The sequence below is a fragment of the Miscanthus floridulus genome, chromosome 16, assembly GCF_019320115.1.
Source record: "Miscanthus floridulus cultivar M001 chromosome 16, ASM1932011v1, whole genome shotgun sequence".
Classification (NCBI taxonomy): Eukaryota; Viridiplantae; Streptophyta; class Magnoliopsida; order Poales; family Poaceae; genus Miscanthus; species Miscanthus floridulus.
Genome location: NC_089595.1, coordinates 50728955 through 50744093, shown reverse-complemented (window position 1 = coordinate 50744093; position 15139 = coordinate 50728955). Strand labels below are relative to the sequence as shown.

The 15139-nt window shown below is 45.1% G+C and overlaps 1 protein-coding gene across 1 annotated transcript; it reads right to left on the bottom strand.

Annotated features, from left to right (window-relative positions):
- Positions 1-4859: 4859 nt before the first annotated feature.
- On the bottom strand, positions 4860-12435 carry LOC136513787 (pectinesterase-like). The gene is made up of 3 exons (XM_066507755.1): positions 11430-12435; positions 10791-11039; positions 4860-5584 (listed from the first exon to the last, which is right to left on the bottom strand). Exons 1-3 carry the CDS (start codon positions 12433-12435, stop codon positions 5142-5144), a joined length of 1698 nt encoding a protein of 565 aa, XP_066363852.1. The 3' UTR covers positions 4860-5141.
- Between the last annotated feature and the right edge of the window lie 2704 nt (positions 12436-15139).

Here is a 15139-nt window from a genome sequence, read left to right as displayed (position 1 = left end):
AACAGAATAGAAAATGTCAGAAATAATGTTATTAAATAACGTATACATAGCTATATTAACACTTACATCAGAGTATCGCAGAACGGTAACTAATCTTCAAGCTCCATTCTCCGTAGGGACAGCTGACTAGGGTAACGTATGCCAAGCACTTCAATATTCTGGGAACTCCTTCATTGTCTTCATCAATCTTCTGAGCTTTTTTATAGTCTGGGGGTGTGGGAAAATAGCAAGGGAGAGCACATGTCATACTCAACAAATATAACATGAGGTTCATGAGGCTGACTGACACTGGTTTAATGCGATTAGCTTTTAATGAGTCACAGTTTTAAGCGATTGAGTAGCAACAAGTTTATCACAAGTCCACGTAAACACATGATCAGGTAATCATGAATAATGAAATAGCATAAACATTTAACCATTAATGATTCATCTATTCTGTAAGAGTTCCAAGGCCGCTCGTGACCGTGAGCACGACTGTTATAACAGTTTTAGATTCTGCAAAGGTTGTACACTTTCACCATGAGCCATGATTTACCCTTTTCGTCCGATTGATCAGCCTCTTAACCCACTACCAAGAAAGATCGACATGGTTCACAATGAAGGCTTCCAAAGGTTCGTCTAAAAAGTTAGAGCCGCTAGGTTTCTATGCCCTGCGAATGTAGAGCCCCCCTTTCGAAAGGCACACTCACGCAGAAGTACTCTTAGAAACAAAGACCACACGTACTACACCCAACCCGAAACACACCCCTCTTGCGCCATAAAGGTAACCACTAACAAGCTAGAAAAGGTCCTCATACTTGACTAAAACTAGAGTCATATAGCACTCATCCCAGTGACCACTTACATATAAGTCCTTAGGGAGAGGAATCTAGAGCATCACAAAAACTATGCTCTAGCCCCCTTATTTCTTGTTGCTAAAAAGCATCTTTTAGTGTGTGTGTTGCATATTCCATTAGTCAAGTTACAAGATCATGGTTTCAGTTGAGCACTAGCATCATACTACCCAATGCAATACCCCATAGGTAACAAGGAATCCAAGATATCAAATAGCTAGAAAAATTACTACGGTTGCCAATATAGACACATGCATATGATTAAGTTATTAAAGTGAATAGAACAACAAGGATGATCTCATGTATACTTGCCTTAAACACTTGCTCAACTCTCACACCATCAGCTTTCGGTCATCACCTTCTGATCTTCAGTGCCCACAAACGGTTCTTGTTTACTCGTAGCAAGCACCACACATAGGCAATCAAACAAGCAACAAATAAAAGCAACTAAGAATAACAGAGCAAGAACTTTAAAACAACATGCTAAGAGAGAACTCATTTCAACAATCGAGTGAACGCAAGAAACATCGATAACAGAACTATCGTTAAAGAGAAACAACTACTGAGAGTTTTATATTATAAAAGAAAAGATACTATAAGCTTGATTTATTTTAGTTAAACAAAATCATGAGAAAAGTAAATATTTCAGATTATACAAATTATATTTTAATAAAAAAACCGAGTTGAAGTTAATCATATTATATCTAATAAATATTATCACATATGAAACGTGTTTGAACTAAGCGACTTATAATTTAGAAACATATTTTTTGTTAGCAATTAATCATGAAAGATCGATATTGTCCTATGTTCCTTTTACATTAAAAAAACTAGTTTGCATTAACATTAAACAATTCAATATCTAAATTATTTACAAAAGTTATAAACACATGACATGATGAACGTCGATTCTAACATGTAGGTCGTGTCCGCACAAAGCTAACCCAAAAGAAACGAATTAAAACGGATAATACACTATGAAATGGTGGTATAAGATTTAACTACTTAAACCGTAGACTAGATATGATATATACTTATACTGATATGGTGACTTCATAAGTTGATAGCTCGTGAGGAAGTAAAGCTAACAGATGCATGTGAGATTGTAAGCTCCAAAAGACACGAAGAACAATGAATGGATTACAAAGAAAGAGGGACCTAAAATGCAAAGTGAAACTCACATGCAACGGTGATTTTGGTTGGAGCTCTGTGTTGATCAGACGTGGAAACTGTGGATTTGATCAATCTTACAAGCATGAAGAAGAAAAAAAACGCAGAGTCTTTGTTGGCTGAATTTCATGGCCGATCGACACTGCTGCTGGAGCAGGGGGTTGGACGGCAGCTATGCTGCTGGGGCTCACGGGGCGGTGGAGCAGGAAGGTTGTCGGCCCCATGGACAGAATAGATATCCATTGGCAATACATCTGTAGCGAAACAAACAGAAGTTTCATGCCAAAATCTGGGTTCATGTGATGTATGACAGGGAATAAGATAGAGAGGGTTCCTGTGGATGTGACAAAAGCAAGGTCGCGTAGCCTGGCTGAAATCCTCTCTGAAGACTTCGCCAGGGGTGATTGGAATGCCGGGTGTACTAAGTCAATTTATAATCCTTCACACCAGTTTTAAATCCAACACTTTCTTTAGTTTCTGTGGTGACATAAGTCTCTCCCTACAACTCATAAATTAAGAATTCTCATAATGACGGGGTCTACTCGATATGGATTAGGCATAAATGAAACCTTTGCAAAAATCTAAAAAAGATATTCAATTAATATCAACTCATTAAATAAAAAAAGAGAGCGGGAGTGTCGGAGGTGGTGGCCGCAAAGTTCACCTGAAAACAAGAAATAAATAGGAAAAGGTCAAACGGTGCCGGATTGAGGATGATGAAACAAACCTCGTGGTGATAGTGGCGACAAAGTAGGGAAAGGAGGGAAAAATCTAATTTACTATCTTAGAGATTCTCAAATTAGGGCTCTCTTTATGGTAGTTTTGGTGTGTTTGGGCTAAGGGGCTAGTACATATATATATATAGAGAGAGGAGAACTCGCCACATCTACTTCAACTAGCAATATGCTATTAATTGATGTTGCACCTTCCACCTCCACTAATAAGCCTAAAGAAATATTAAAGCCTATTAGTAAATAAAGATATGAGCCTTTAGGATTTATTAGTCTTGCGCATGAGCTTTGAGGTTGGTGGAAGAATAAAGATTTTATTATTTTTGGAATTAATTCATTTCATAGAAAAGTCCAGAATTATTTTTTAAGCTGCGAAAAATAATCCAAAAGCTCCAAAAATTCGGGGGAAATTCTCAGAGACTTTTTGATTATGAGGAACCCAAATAAAGTATTCTCAGCTCATAAAAAGATATTTTGGAGCATCTATAAATTAGATTATGCTAGTAGAAAAGTGGGAACAAGTTCCGGAAAAAACTAGAAAAAATTGTCGAGAGGTCCATAGAGATAGGTTGACGAATGGTGAGCAGGAAGGAGTGATTTGGATGAAAAGGATTTTGGAATGAACCATAGGAAAAGATTAAGTTAGAAAACAAGGAATTTGATCATAGAAAAAGATTAAGACATGGTAGAGAAGGAAGATCGACTTACTAAACACATTTTTTAAAACTTTACTCACCAACAACACAAAGTCATGCGTCAAGCAGGAGCCCGCTATATTAATTTAGAAAAATTTGGAAAACCATTTCTTAATCTAAGTTTGCATAAACTTAAACTAGTAATCTTGGGAAATTTTATATCAACATTGAAATCATTTACTTTATTTAGTATTTTCTATGCACAACCCAAAATTGAAAATTTTAGGGTGTGACAAAGAGCTGCATTGGGCCTCTAAGCGATTTTAGATAAAAAAAGTTGTGAACTCCAAAGTTGTAGATCTTTCTGTAAACTAAAACCTTGGTATAGACTATAATAACGTCCAATGTCATTTCAAAAATTCAAAAACATAAAATTTAAAATCTAGTATCTTAAAAGGAATATTTGAACCTCTAAAATATATTAAATAGAAAACTTATCAACTACAAAATTTTAGATTGTGATCATAGATTAGTTGGTTAGGTTCCTTGTGGTGGAACCTGTCCACCCGGGTTTAAGTCAACGACTTGGCACGGGGTTGGTATTTTCTTGGTTATTCTAGGATTTAACGGTGCTATGCTTTCAGTGGTAGGCGACGTCCCCGTCGACAGCGAGGCGCCAGTGGTGACTTCGTGAATTTCAAGATCTGTCGGCTCAGTCCTTCAGAGGTGCTCATAGGGGTAGGATTTGCATACGTGTGTTCATAGGGGGTGAGTGTACGTGCGTTGTGGGCGTCTACGTTGTACTGTGTAATTCTTAAAAAAAGTTTTAGATTGTGTCGAGCTAACTTCGTATTCATATTACTTCATATGAAAAAATTAGAGATTTGCTAAATTCCAGGTGCCTGAATTTTAGTTTTCTTTCAGGCGATGGTTATTGCATATATTGTATACAAAAATTGTAGTTTTAGTTCGTTGTAATTTATATAGACGCAATCTACAATTTTCGGTTCCGAGAATAAAAACCTATTAGACAAAATCACAAACCTGACAAATCTAATATGTGTTGGCAAAAAGACAATTTAACAATTTATAATTATTTCTATAGTCAAACAAGGATAAAAATTTGATATGCTATGACACAAAGACAAATAACAAATCATAAAAGTGACAATTTACTGTACTAATTGGTAGTACAAAAATGTTGCCTGAAATCATCTTAAAATTCTGACACTTGAAATATAGGAGAAGTGAAAAAATTATGCTTCTTATACAAGAGGAAGAGAGAGCCCCAATGAGAGATGGGCCCATATGCCAGGTTGGCAAACCATCGAAGAAACCACTTTGAAATGTTCAGAGGGTATTTTGTTTGGTTTAAAAAATCAAGGTGTGTACATTATCCGGTACTGAAATTCGAGAGGGTCTATCAAATTCAGCAACTAATTCAGGGGATGAATTGGACTTTACTCAATGAAGAATATGCGAGTTTGATTTGCGGGTACCCAAATTTACGCACAAATTATAATACATAATATTGGGTCTTTCAAAACACTTAATTAGGTCTCCTACGCTTGCTACATGCACAGGCGCATGAGTGGCACTACAGCGAGGTCGTCGTACATGTCTTCATTCCCTGATTCCTCCCTACTATATTTCTCGTTCCCCTTATGATGATTAACTGAACTAAAATTATTATTGCAGAAACACACATACGTATATAGGAGTAGCTATTAATAATGTGACGCTTTGGTTAGCACGCGCGCTTGCCGCTTGGTTCAAGAAATTAAGCCGCTGGTGAATGGCACGCCAGTCTGCGGCAGCCAGTTTTCGCCTAGCACCATGCTTGTGACGGTGAAGTTGCCGGCGTTGGTGCCGTTGCCGAGCACGTGGAAGCCCGGCCACGCCACGCGGCGGCTCGTGTCGGCGCCCGGCCCGGTGTTATTGTACTCGGCGTAGTAGAGCGTGTCGAGTGCGAAGTCCCCGGACCATGGCATCCAGCCGGCGGGGTGGACGAGCGCACCGACGTACGACTCCATGACCACCGTGCGCGAGAAGTTCTTCCACGGTCGGCCGAGGTAGCTGAGCGTGGCGAAGGCGGTGAGCTCGGGCGCGGCGACGAGGGCGCTGCCCTGGATGGAGGTGCCCGTGTTCTGGTTGGGGTCGCTGCGGCCCTGCGCCGTGACCGTGTTGCACTGCCCCTGCAGCGGCAGCCGGGAGTGTTGGAGCCAGCGGTGTCCGCCGAACCCCTGCTGCTGACTGGAACGCCGGCGAACGCCGGAGCGCGATCACCGGGCGCACGCAACACACACAATGAACTGGACAACAGAATGCGATGGATTTTTCCGCTGCACAACAGCCGCAGCTTTTCGGGTTTTTTTCCTTGCCTTTTATTATGCAGATACATGGGCCTGAGCCCGTCCCCCGCCACCACACGATCGCTGCTCGATCCGGTTTCTCTGCCACGCCGAGCGACATGCACGACGACCATGCAGTGGCGGTGACCCCTTACCCGACTCACGCGGCCACGTCCTGGACTAGGCACATCTCCGCCCGGAACCGTGGTTCTACGCGCTAAACATGACACATGCAGAGTTACAACGGGATTACAACTGAAAGGAAAAAGGAACTCAACTAAACATGCTAAGTCTAACAAATCACCCCCCTAATCCTGTTGTATCTTAAGGATGCCCAGCTTCTGTCGCAGCTCCACGAACCTGATCCTGCTTAGTGCTTTTGTCAGTATGTCAGCCAACTGGTTGTCAGTTCTCACGTGTTCAACATCAACCTGCCCATTGCTGACACAATCTCTGATGTAATGGAAGCGAGTGTCAATGTGTTTACTTCTTTTGTGGAAGACAGGATTCTTGCATAGCTCTATGGCCGATTTGTTATCCACAAGAAGTTTGAACTTCTGAACTCTTCTTCCCATCAGTTCAGCTAAGAGCCTGCTAAGCCACACTCCCTGACAAGCACCTGCTCCTGCTGCCATGTACTCGGCCTCACAAGAAGAGAGGGCAACAACTTTCTGTTTCTGTGAGGTCCATGTCACCAAATTTGATCCCAGGAAGAATACCATGCCAGTGGTGCTTCTGCGCAGCACGAGATCACCACCATGGTCACTGTCTGTGTATCCCAACAGGTTCAGACCTCCATCTCCCCCTGCACCATACTTGAGCCCATAGCTGATAGTTCCAGATATATATCTGACTATCCTTTTTACAGCACCCCAATGCTCACTGTTTGGTGACTCCATGAAACGACTTGCTATCCCAACTGCATAAGCAATATCTGGTCTTGTGTTAACTAAGTATCTAAGACTCCCAATTATACTCCTATACCTGGTAGCATCAAGTACCTTTTCTGCAGTTCCTGATACAAGTTTCACACGTTGTTCCATTGGTGTATCTGTAGAATTACAGCCTGACAGACCACACTGTTCTACTATCTTGGTAGCATAGGCACTTTGGCAAATTGAAATCTCACCGTCCTTTTGAGTCACCTCCATCCCAAGGTAGTAACTTAGTAGGCCTAAGTCACTCATGCTGAAAAGCTTCTTCATCTGCTCCTTGAATCCACAGATCTTACTGCTATCTGGACCACAGATGATTAAATCATCTACATACACACCAACTATGAGGAATGAATCACCCTCACTTCTTCTGTACACAGCATGCTCTTCCTCACTCCTTCTGAAACCGAGTTTGTACAGCTCTTGATCAAGTTTTGCATTCCATGCTCTTGGAGCCTGCTTCAACCCATATAAGGCCTTATTCAACTTAAGCACCAACCCTGCATTGTCTGGATCTTTAAATCCTGGTGGCTGATGAACATACACCTCTTCTAGGAGATCCCCATTTAGAAAAGCAGATTTAACATCCATATGATGGACCTCCCAGCCCCCATTTGCAGCTAGAGCCAAAAGTAATCTTACTGTTTCTAGTCTGGCCACAGGTGCAAAGACTTCATCAAAATCCACCCCTTGTTTTTGTGCATACCCCTTTGCCACAAGTCGAGCCTTGTGTTTGACAATGTTACCAGCTGCATCTTTTTTCACTTTAAACACCCACTTGAGACCTATAGCTCGCTGACCTTTTGGTAGCTCTGTCAGTCTCCAAGTGCTGTTGTCACTGATGGATTGCAGTTCTGCATTCATTGCATCCCTCCAACATTTTTCTTCCAAAGCCTCCTCAACACTTGCTGGTTCATCAGCTGCAAGCAAGCATAACCCACTATATTCATAGTCATGTATCTCCTCAGTGGCATCAAACAAATCAGTCAAGGACCTGAACCTGACTGGACCTTGAACAGAGTCTGAGCCACCTACAGAGTTCGACCCAGTGGCATTAGAGCCTGCTGCAGAATTATTTGGTGTCGATGGGGACCCTGGTAATGCTGGTAATGATGCCTGGGGTGACAGTTCGTGACCCTGTTCCCCCTGATCCTGCTGACTGCCTTCACCCTCTTCAAATACAGCTGCAGGTTGCATTGTCGGTTCTGCTACAGTAGGGTGAAGATCAATAATAAAGCTTTCAGTTTCAGCCTGGCCTGAGCTTCTTGGGGTATCCCAATTCCATTTCACTTGCTCCTCGAACACAACATCTCGGCTCACATGTAGTTGGTTGTTTACAGGATCAAACACCCGATACCCTTTTGTTCCTGACTCATACCCGAGGAAAACCATTTTGGTTGATCTGTCAGACAATTTTGTGATACCAGGCCCAACTTTCTTTACATGTGCTACACACCCAAAAGTTTTCATATGATCCACCCTGGGTTTCTTTCCATGCCAAGCTTCATATGGTGTCATGTTCTGAAGGCTTTTGGTTGGAGATCGATTTAATATGAACACTGCAGTTACAACAGCTTCACCCCAGAACCTTGGTGGCACATCTTTTGACTTTAACAGGCATCTAGCCATCTCCACTATGGTTTGATTACGACGCTCCACTACTCCATTTTGCTGTGGAGAGTAAGCAGTAGTAGTGTAATGCTTGATGCCTGTATTATTGGTGAAGACAGTGAATAGGTTTGAGTTAAACTCTCCCCCTCTGTCAGTTCTCATTGCCTTCATCCTCTTGCCACATTCTAATTCAGCTTGCTGTTTAATTTTCTTGAAGTATTGCAGTGCTTCATCTTTAGCTTTCAACAACTCCACCCACATGTATCTGCTGTGGTCATCTACCACAAGCAGAAAATACTGTTTCCCACCTGGGGTTGGTGGGCTGATCTTTCCACACAAGTCAGCATGAACCAATTCTAAGCCCTGACTTGCTCTGAATGAGGATTGCTGAGGGAATGGTTTTCTGTGCTGCTTTCCCAATGTGCAGCCATCACAAACCTGTTCGACTCGATCTATCTCTGGCAGGCCTTCCACCATCCCCTTACTGCCTAGATCTCGAAGTGCTCTAAAATTCAGGTGACCAAACCTTGCATGCCACACCCAAGTTGGATCTGCTAAGTTCATGTGCAAACAAACAGGGGGTACTACTGCATTCTTCAGGGTATAGAGCCTGTTACTAGTGCGTGAGACATTGATCACTAGTTTACCCTCAGTATCAACAACTGTAAGTCTGCCATTTTTCATTAACACTTCACACCCAGCCTCCTCCAATTGGCCTAAGCTGATGATGTTACTCTGTAACTTGGGAATGTAATACACGTTGGTCAGTACCTTGTGTTGGCGATCTCGTCCCTCCATGACGATTGAGCCGAGCCCCTTGATCTCAACACAGGAGCCGTCGCCGAAACGAACAGTACCTGACACCTCCTCGTCAAGGTGTGTCAGTGCTTCCCGCGTTCCCGTCATGTGGTTGCTGGCTCCTGTGTCCAGCACCCACACGCCGTCATCGCAGTGGATGGGAGCCACCTTCTTCTCCGCCAGATGTACGAACTTGGTGGCCTTGTGCACGATCTCGCTTGCCGACGCCATGAACAACGCCGGCTGTGCATCAGCGACAGCCACGTTCGCCGCCTCCTTCTTCTCCTCATTTTTCTTTTCCTTCTTGGGCCTCTTGCAGTCTTCGGCCCAGTGGCCATAGATGCCGCAGTTGCGACACCTACCTTTACGCCGAGGAGTGCCCTCTGACGTGAGCTTGACGGCCTTCTGGCCACCAGTTCCACCGCCGCCATCATGCTTCACCGGCGATTTGCCCTTGTACTGACCGCCACTGCCACTGCTTTCTTTGAGTGAGTTGGACTGAAGGCGATGTTTGTATTTCGCGATCCAGTCCTCCTCGGCCAGAAGCAATCGACCAGCTTTGTCCACGATCTGTTCTACCTTCTCCTCCATGCGTTCCTCCGCCGCACGCAGCCTCCCCACCAGTTCTTCGACCGTCATGGTTTTCAGATCACAGAACATTTCGATCGAAACCACAACCGGCGCGAATTTTGCGGGGATGACTCGGAGAAATTTCTTCACGACTCGGGGCTCATCCACCGTCTCCCCGAGGGCTTTAAGGTTGGCGACAAGATTGTTAATCCTCATGCCGAAATCGTCGACTGTCTCCCCATCCTTGAAGCTGATGTTCTCAAATTCTTGTAACAGCTTCTGGGCATTGACTTCCTTGACACGATCAGCACCGAGTCGCATCGTCTTGACCGCCTCCCACGCCTCCTTGACGGTGTACTTTCTTCCCAACGTCGTCCACATCTCCTGTGGCACAGATCGGTTCAGGCAGCTCATCGCCTGACGATCCTTGGAACGCTTGACGTTCGTCCCCGGATCGATGGTGTACCAGATCTCCAGCGCTTCATAGTTGCATTGCATCAGCATGGACCATTCGGAGTAGTTCGTGCGCGTGAGCATCGGCCACATGAGCGAGCTCTCGCGAACGCCACTTCCCGCCTCGGTGCTCGTCGACGTCTCGTCAACCATCTTCGCCGCCGCCGCCGCCTTGCACGGGATCACGAACTTCTTCCGAGGGGGCTCTCGCGGTGGGCTAACAGACCCACTGTAGAACATACACCTATGCTCTGGTACCACTTGTTGGAGCCAGCGGTGTCCGCCGAACCCCTGCTGCTGACTGGAACGCCGGCGAACGCCGGAGCGCGATCACCGGGCGCACGCAACACACACAATGAACTGGACAACAGAATGCGATGGATTTTTCCGCTGCACAACAGCCGCAGCTTTTCGGGTTTTTTTCCTTGCCTTTTATTATGCAGATACATGGGCCTGAGCCCGTCCCCCGCCACCACACGATCGCTGCTCGATCCGGTTTCTCTGCCACGCCGAGCGACATGCACGACGACCATGCAGTGGCGGTGACCCCTTACCCGACTCACGCGGCCACGTCCTGGACTAGGCACATCTCCGCCCGGAACCGTGGTTCTACGCGCTAAACATGACACATGCAGAGTTACAACGGGATTACAACTGAAAGGAAAAAGGAACTCAACTAAACATGCTAAGTCTAACAGGGAGTAGAAGGTGCAGCCCTGGAACACGACGGCGGCGTTGCCGAACACGTAGTCCACGGTGCCGTAGACGTCGCAGCCGCGGTAGAACTGCCGGAGGGAGTGCGTGTACAGCGTGTCCTGGTACGCCTCGAAGCTGCAGCCGTAGTACGCCGACAGGTCGGCGCCGGAGCGGAACGCCACCGCCTGGTGCTTTGCCGGCCCTGCTGTGTTCCGGAACGTCATGTTCATCGCCACGAATCCTTGCCCCACCACGGCTGCAGGAAAAGGAGAAGACGTCGATTAATATATATATCTTCCATGCATGTGTCTGATCGTTCGCACGATTAATGAGGTGACGAGACCACAATCCTCTTGTTGAGTCCTTTGTGGAATGGGACCAAATAAAAGCGACAAGTTTTTAGGTTTCAGCCCCCCTATCTCATCCATATATATCCGTCTAGTGTCACACGCTGAGCACTCCAGTTTATATTGAAAGTACAAGCTCACTGTGGCAAGTTTTTCAATTCTATTTTAATCAATTTTCAAATCGTAATTTTTTTTTGAAATTTTCTATTTATCTGTCGTTTTTCATGTGCCAAATTTTTACCATATAATGACTATTGGAGCTTATATCTTAACGCAACGAAATAGGATGCATGGCATACCGAAGGTGGCCGATTGGAAGGTGGTCCAGCCGTCGACGACGCTCCGGTTTCCGGTGACCACGGTCTGGCCGATGCCGTCGCCGACCATCATGATGTACTTGTTGTGCTTGGGCACCACCACGTTCTCCTCGTAGACGCCGGCAAGCACGTAGACCACGTAGTACCCGGTGCTGCCGTTGAGGTTTTTCGGCGCGGCAGCCACGGCGTCTCCGATCGTGGTGAAGTTCCCGGCGCCGCTCTGGTCCACCGTGACCACGGTGTTCACCGCCACCGTACTCTCTGGCCCCTCGATCGCCATCCGCCGCACCATCTTGTCGTCGGTCACGTCGAACAGGCCCCTCCTCCCCGCGGGGGGCTTCTTGCTCTTGCCACCGTGGCCGTGGTGTGGCGGGTCATTGTTGCCGCCCTTGTGCGAGTGCGCCGGCTTCGCCGTCGGCAGCCACGCCCTGGTGAAGAGCGACAGCGAGAGGCTGTACAGCTTGGTGCCGTTAGCGATGGGCGCGTCGAGGCCGCCGCGGTCGGACCACGACCCCGACGCGGCCTGCAGGCCGTCGAAGCACGTCTGCTGGTTGGTCAGGATCGCCGACAGCAGCGTGTGCACGTCGTCGGCCTGCGGGTCCAGGAGGGTGTCCGTGCTCTTGATCGTCGCGCGGGCGGCCGTGAGGAAGTCCACGTTCAGCTCGGCCATGAGCTGGCAGTCCCGCAGCGCCCCGATGGCGCTCGAGGAGAGGCGCCGGTGGCGCGCGAGGTAGCGGTCCACGAGGGCGGCGAACTTCCGCGCGCCCGCCAGGGACTCGGCGACCGAGAAGAGGCCGTACGTGTAGAGGTCCCCCTTGCCGCGCGGCGGAAGCACGGACCGGCAGAAGATCGGGTCCGTGGTGGCGTTGCACGCGGCCGACGGCGACACCGGCGTGGACGGCGTCGTGTCGCAGAGCGCAAGGCCTGCGATCGAGAGCAGCAGGAGAGCCGAGAGAGCCGCGGCAGCGGCGGCGGAGTGGAGCGCCATATTGGTAGCAGTGCACGTCTAGTTAATCTTGTTTGAGGTAATTGGGGGAAGGACGAGAGGTGATGTTGCGAATTTATAGGTGAAGATCAGAGGGATTCATGGTAATTTTGCAGAGAAGAGGGGTCAAGAAACTGACAAAATGATAGTGTAGAGACTAGAGAGTGACTGAGTGAGGGAGGGGTGTGACGACTGAGAATTTTATTTTGGCTTTTTGCGTGTCGAAAAAGCGCGTGGAAGATGAAATAATGGATATGTGCGTGGAGTGGGGTTCAAGCACTCACTCGATTGAGCTGGAGAGTATGCATGCATGGACGCACATGATTGGAAGTCGATGACATCATTTTGGGTGGGGTTGGGTTGGTTTGGTCGGATTCAAATGGGGATCTCTCTGTTGTTCTTTTGTACTTTCGTCAAAGTAAAGCGGCTGAGGTTAACCTCCTTTTCGAAGTCTCCCGTAAAATTTGGTCTAGGACCTCTTGCTTCATTCATCTTAGGGTTTATGTGCCATACAGTGAACAATTAACTAGGAAACTTAGCTGCTACTTTATAGTGAGTTTCAATCAAAACATTAATTATTCAACATAATTATATTTAACTTTAAGATAAAAGCTAAATTTTGTCTTGCCGTGCTAATTAAACATATTACTCCATCTGTTCATGAATGAATAGATTCTAGTCACACTTTGGTATTTCTAGCTTGTCTACTTAATAAAGTCTAGTTCTTACGACTCTACTTTACTTTACTTATGGGATATGATATCCACTCCCACCGAGTGCTCTAGTTGTCGATTGTGACTAGAATAGTAATCATCATTATAGACGTGATGTCTAGGCTAGTGTGTACCTGAGCTTGTACCCAATCCCACGATAGTTGTGGTAGCCCTAATGGTGACCACCCTGTCAGGTCTTTGTAATCCACCATGTTCGGATTGGTGTTTTTTAGAACCTTGATTATCTAGTTCATCCAAAAAAACTTTGGAAATCCCTCTTTACCAAAAAAAAAACATTTTACCTTATTTTTTCTTGAATGTTCTTGATTCATTGCTAGTTCACTTACTGTTTCCCATGAAAATCGATATTCTCTAGGATACTCTCGACTGAAAGCTACAGTGGTATCCATGTGCTTGCATATACCAAAAACATTTTACCTTGTTGATTCATTGCTATTTCACTTCCTGTTTCCCATATGAAAATCGACATTCTAGAATACTCTCGAATGAAAGCTATAGTGATATCCATGCGCTTGTAGATTATTTCTATCATTTATTTATGTGTGTTAACAAATACCAACAATTAACTAAAAACCAAACATGGATGCGGGCCTAGCTCCGCACGTGGAATAGGCTTGCATACGCATAGAACTTCTCTTACACTTTCGCTATCGCTTCATGTAAAAGGGTTAATCCGGAGGTGCTACATTTGGAACAACAAGGATTATGAGCTGGTCTTAGCCTTCCTAAATTTCTAACGTGGAACTAAACCCACCACCAACAACTTCTCATGTGCCACATGGTCCACATGGGCTAACAACACAACCACTATATGTTTCTAATGGGCTGGGGTGTTACAGCGTTAAAGATAATTTATAGGGAAAATAAACATTTCATAAAAACATTCTCTCCGGTTGTTGGATAAATGATTGTTTTAATGGTTGTGGTGTCCACAGCAAAGATACATGCTTTCATAATAGAATTAAGCAACACTACTACAAAAATGGTTTTAGAAGGTAGGCTCCCTGATTCCTGTATTTTTTGGAGCTGTTTTAATTTATTAACAGACGCATACTTCCTGTTTACACTAAAATTTAGGAAGAGAAGAACGCGGGAACTCGAAGCTTCTAAGATTGTATCATCAAGGGATCGATCAGATGTGAATCGATATCAGTCGGTTTTGATGTGCTATTAGAAATCGGCTATTTTATAGATGACGTCAGCAGATAACATCAACGGATTACGTATAGATGGCGTTGGGGGAGGAAAATATGTCGGACTCTACAAAAGGAAATGATTAGGGTCCAAGTTATCTTAAATTAGGAATATTTTCTTTTATTTCAAAGATTATAATAAGTCGTGTTTGAGTAGGATTCATGTTTAAGTTCCGAGTATAAATATTGGACCCCGACTATTGTAAGAGACATCCAATCAATCAATACCAATTACTTTTTTCGGCTTCACACCACCCTTAGGAGTAGGAGTACTGTAGATCTCGGTGAGTTCTTTAACAAGCAGAGCTGCATCAATCCGGTCGATCTCTAGCTTGTCTGTAAGTACCATCATAGCTTATACTTTTGTTTGTAAGGCTGCATCGGTCCGGCCGACCACTTATGAGCTCTAGTATAAGTTAGTTATTGATTAAGTTTAAGTACGGCTACATCGGTTAAGTTCGACCTCCACTGTTCGAATTAGATTAAGGTCAAGTTATCGTCTCTGCCTAAGGGTGGCATCTTTCGGATAGATTCATTAAGTTATCAATCTTGCTGATGTTCTGGTTGTCATTAGTTTCAGTAATATCAACCTACCCGATGGAGATCGATCTAGATCAGCCTCACATCCTTTTAGTCCATCGTTTATTTTATCACATTGCGATGGTTCTTACTTTAAATGATAGATTATGTTTTATCTGTTATTCTACTTCAATCTTGATCATGCATAGTATGTGGTTAAGGCATGTCTAGTCTTGAGAAGGTTTGCTAGCTAGTTGAATA

Excerpts from the sequence above, each read along its gene's own strand:
- LOC136513787 (XM_066507755.1), bottom strand. The coding sequence starts at position 12,435 with ATGGCGCTCCACTCCGCCGCCGCTGCCGCGGCTCTCTCGGCTCTCCTG. Across the intron at positions 11,040-11,429 it reads CTTCCAATCGGCCACCTTCG|CCGTGGTGGGGCAAGGATTC; the intron begins GTATGCCATGCA and ends CTTTTCCTGCAG. Across the intron at positions 5,585-10,790 it reads GTTCCAGGGCTGCACCTTCT|ACTCCCGGCTGCCGCTGCAG; the intron begins ACTCCCTGTTAG and ends GCTGGCTCCAAC.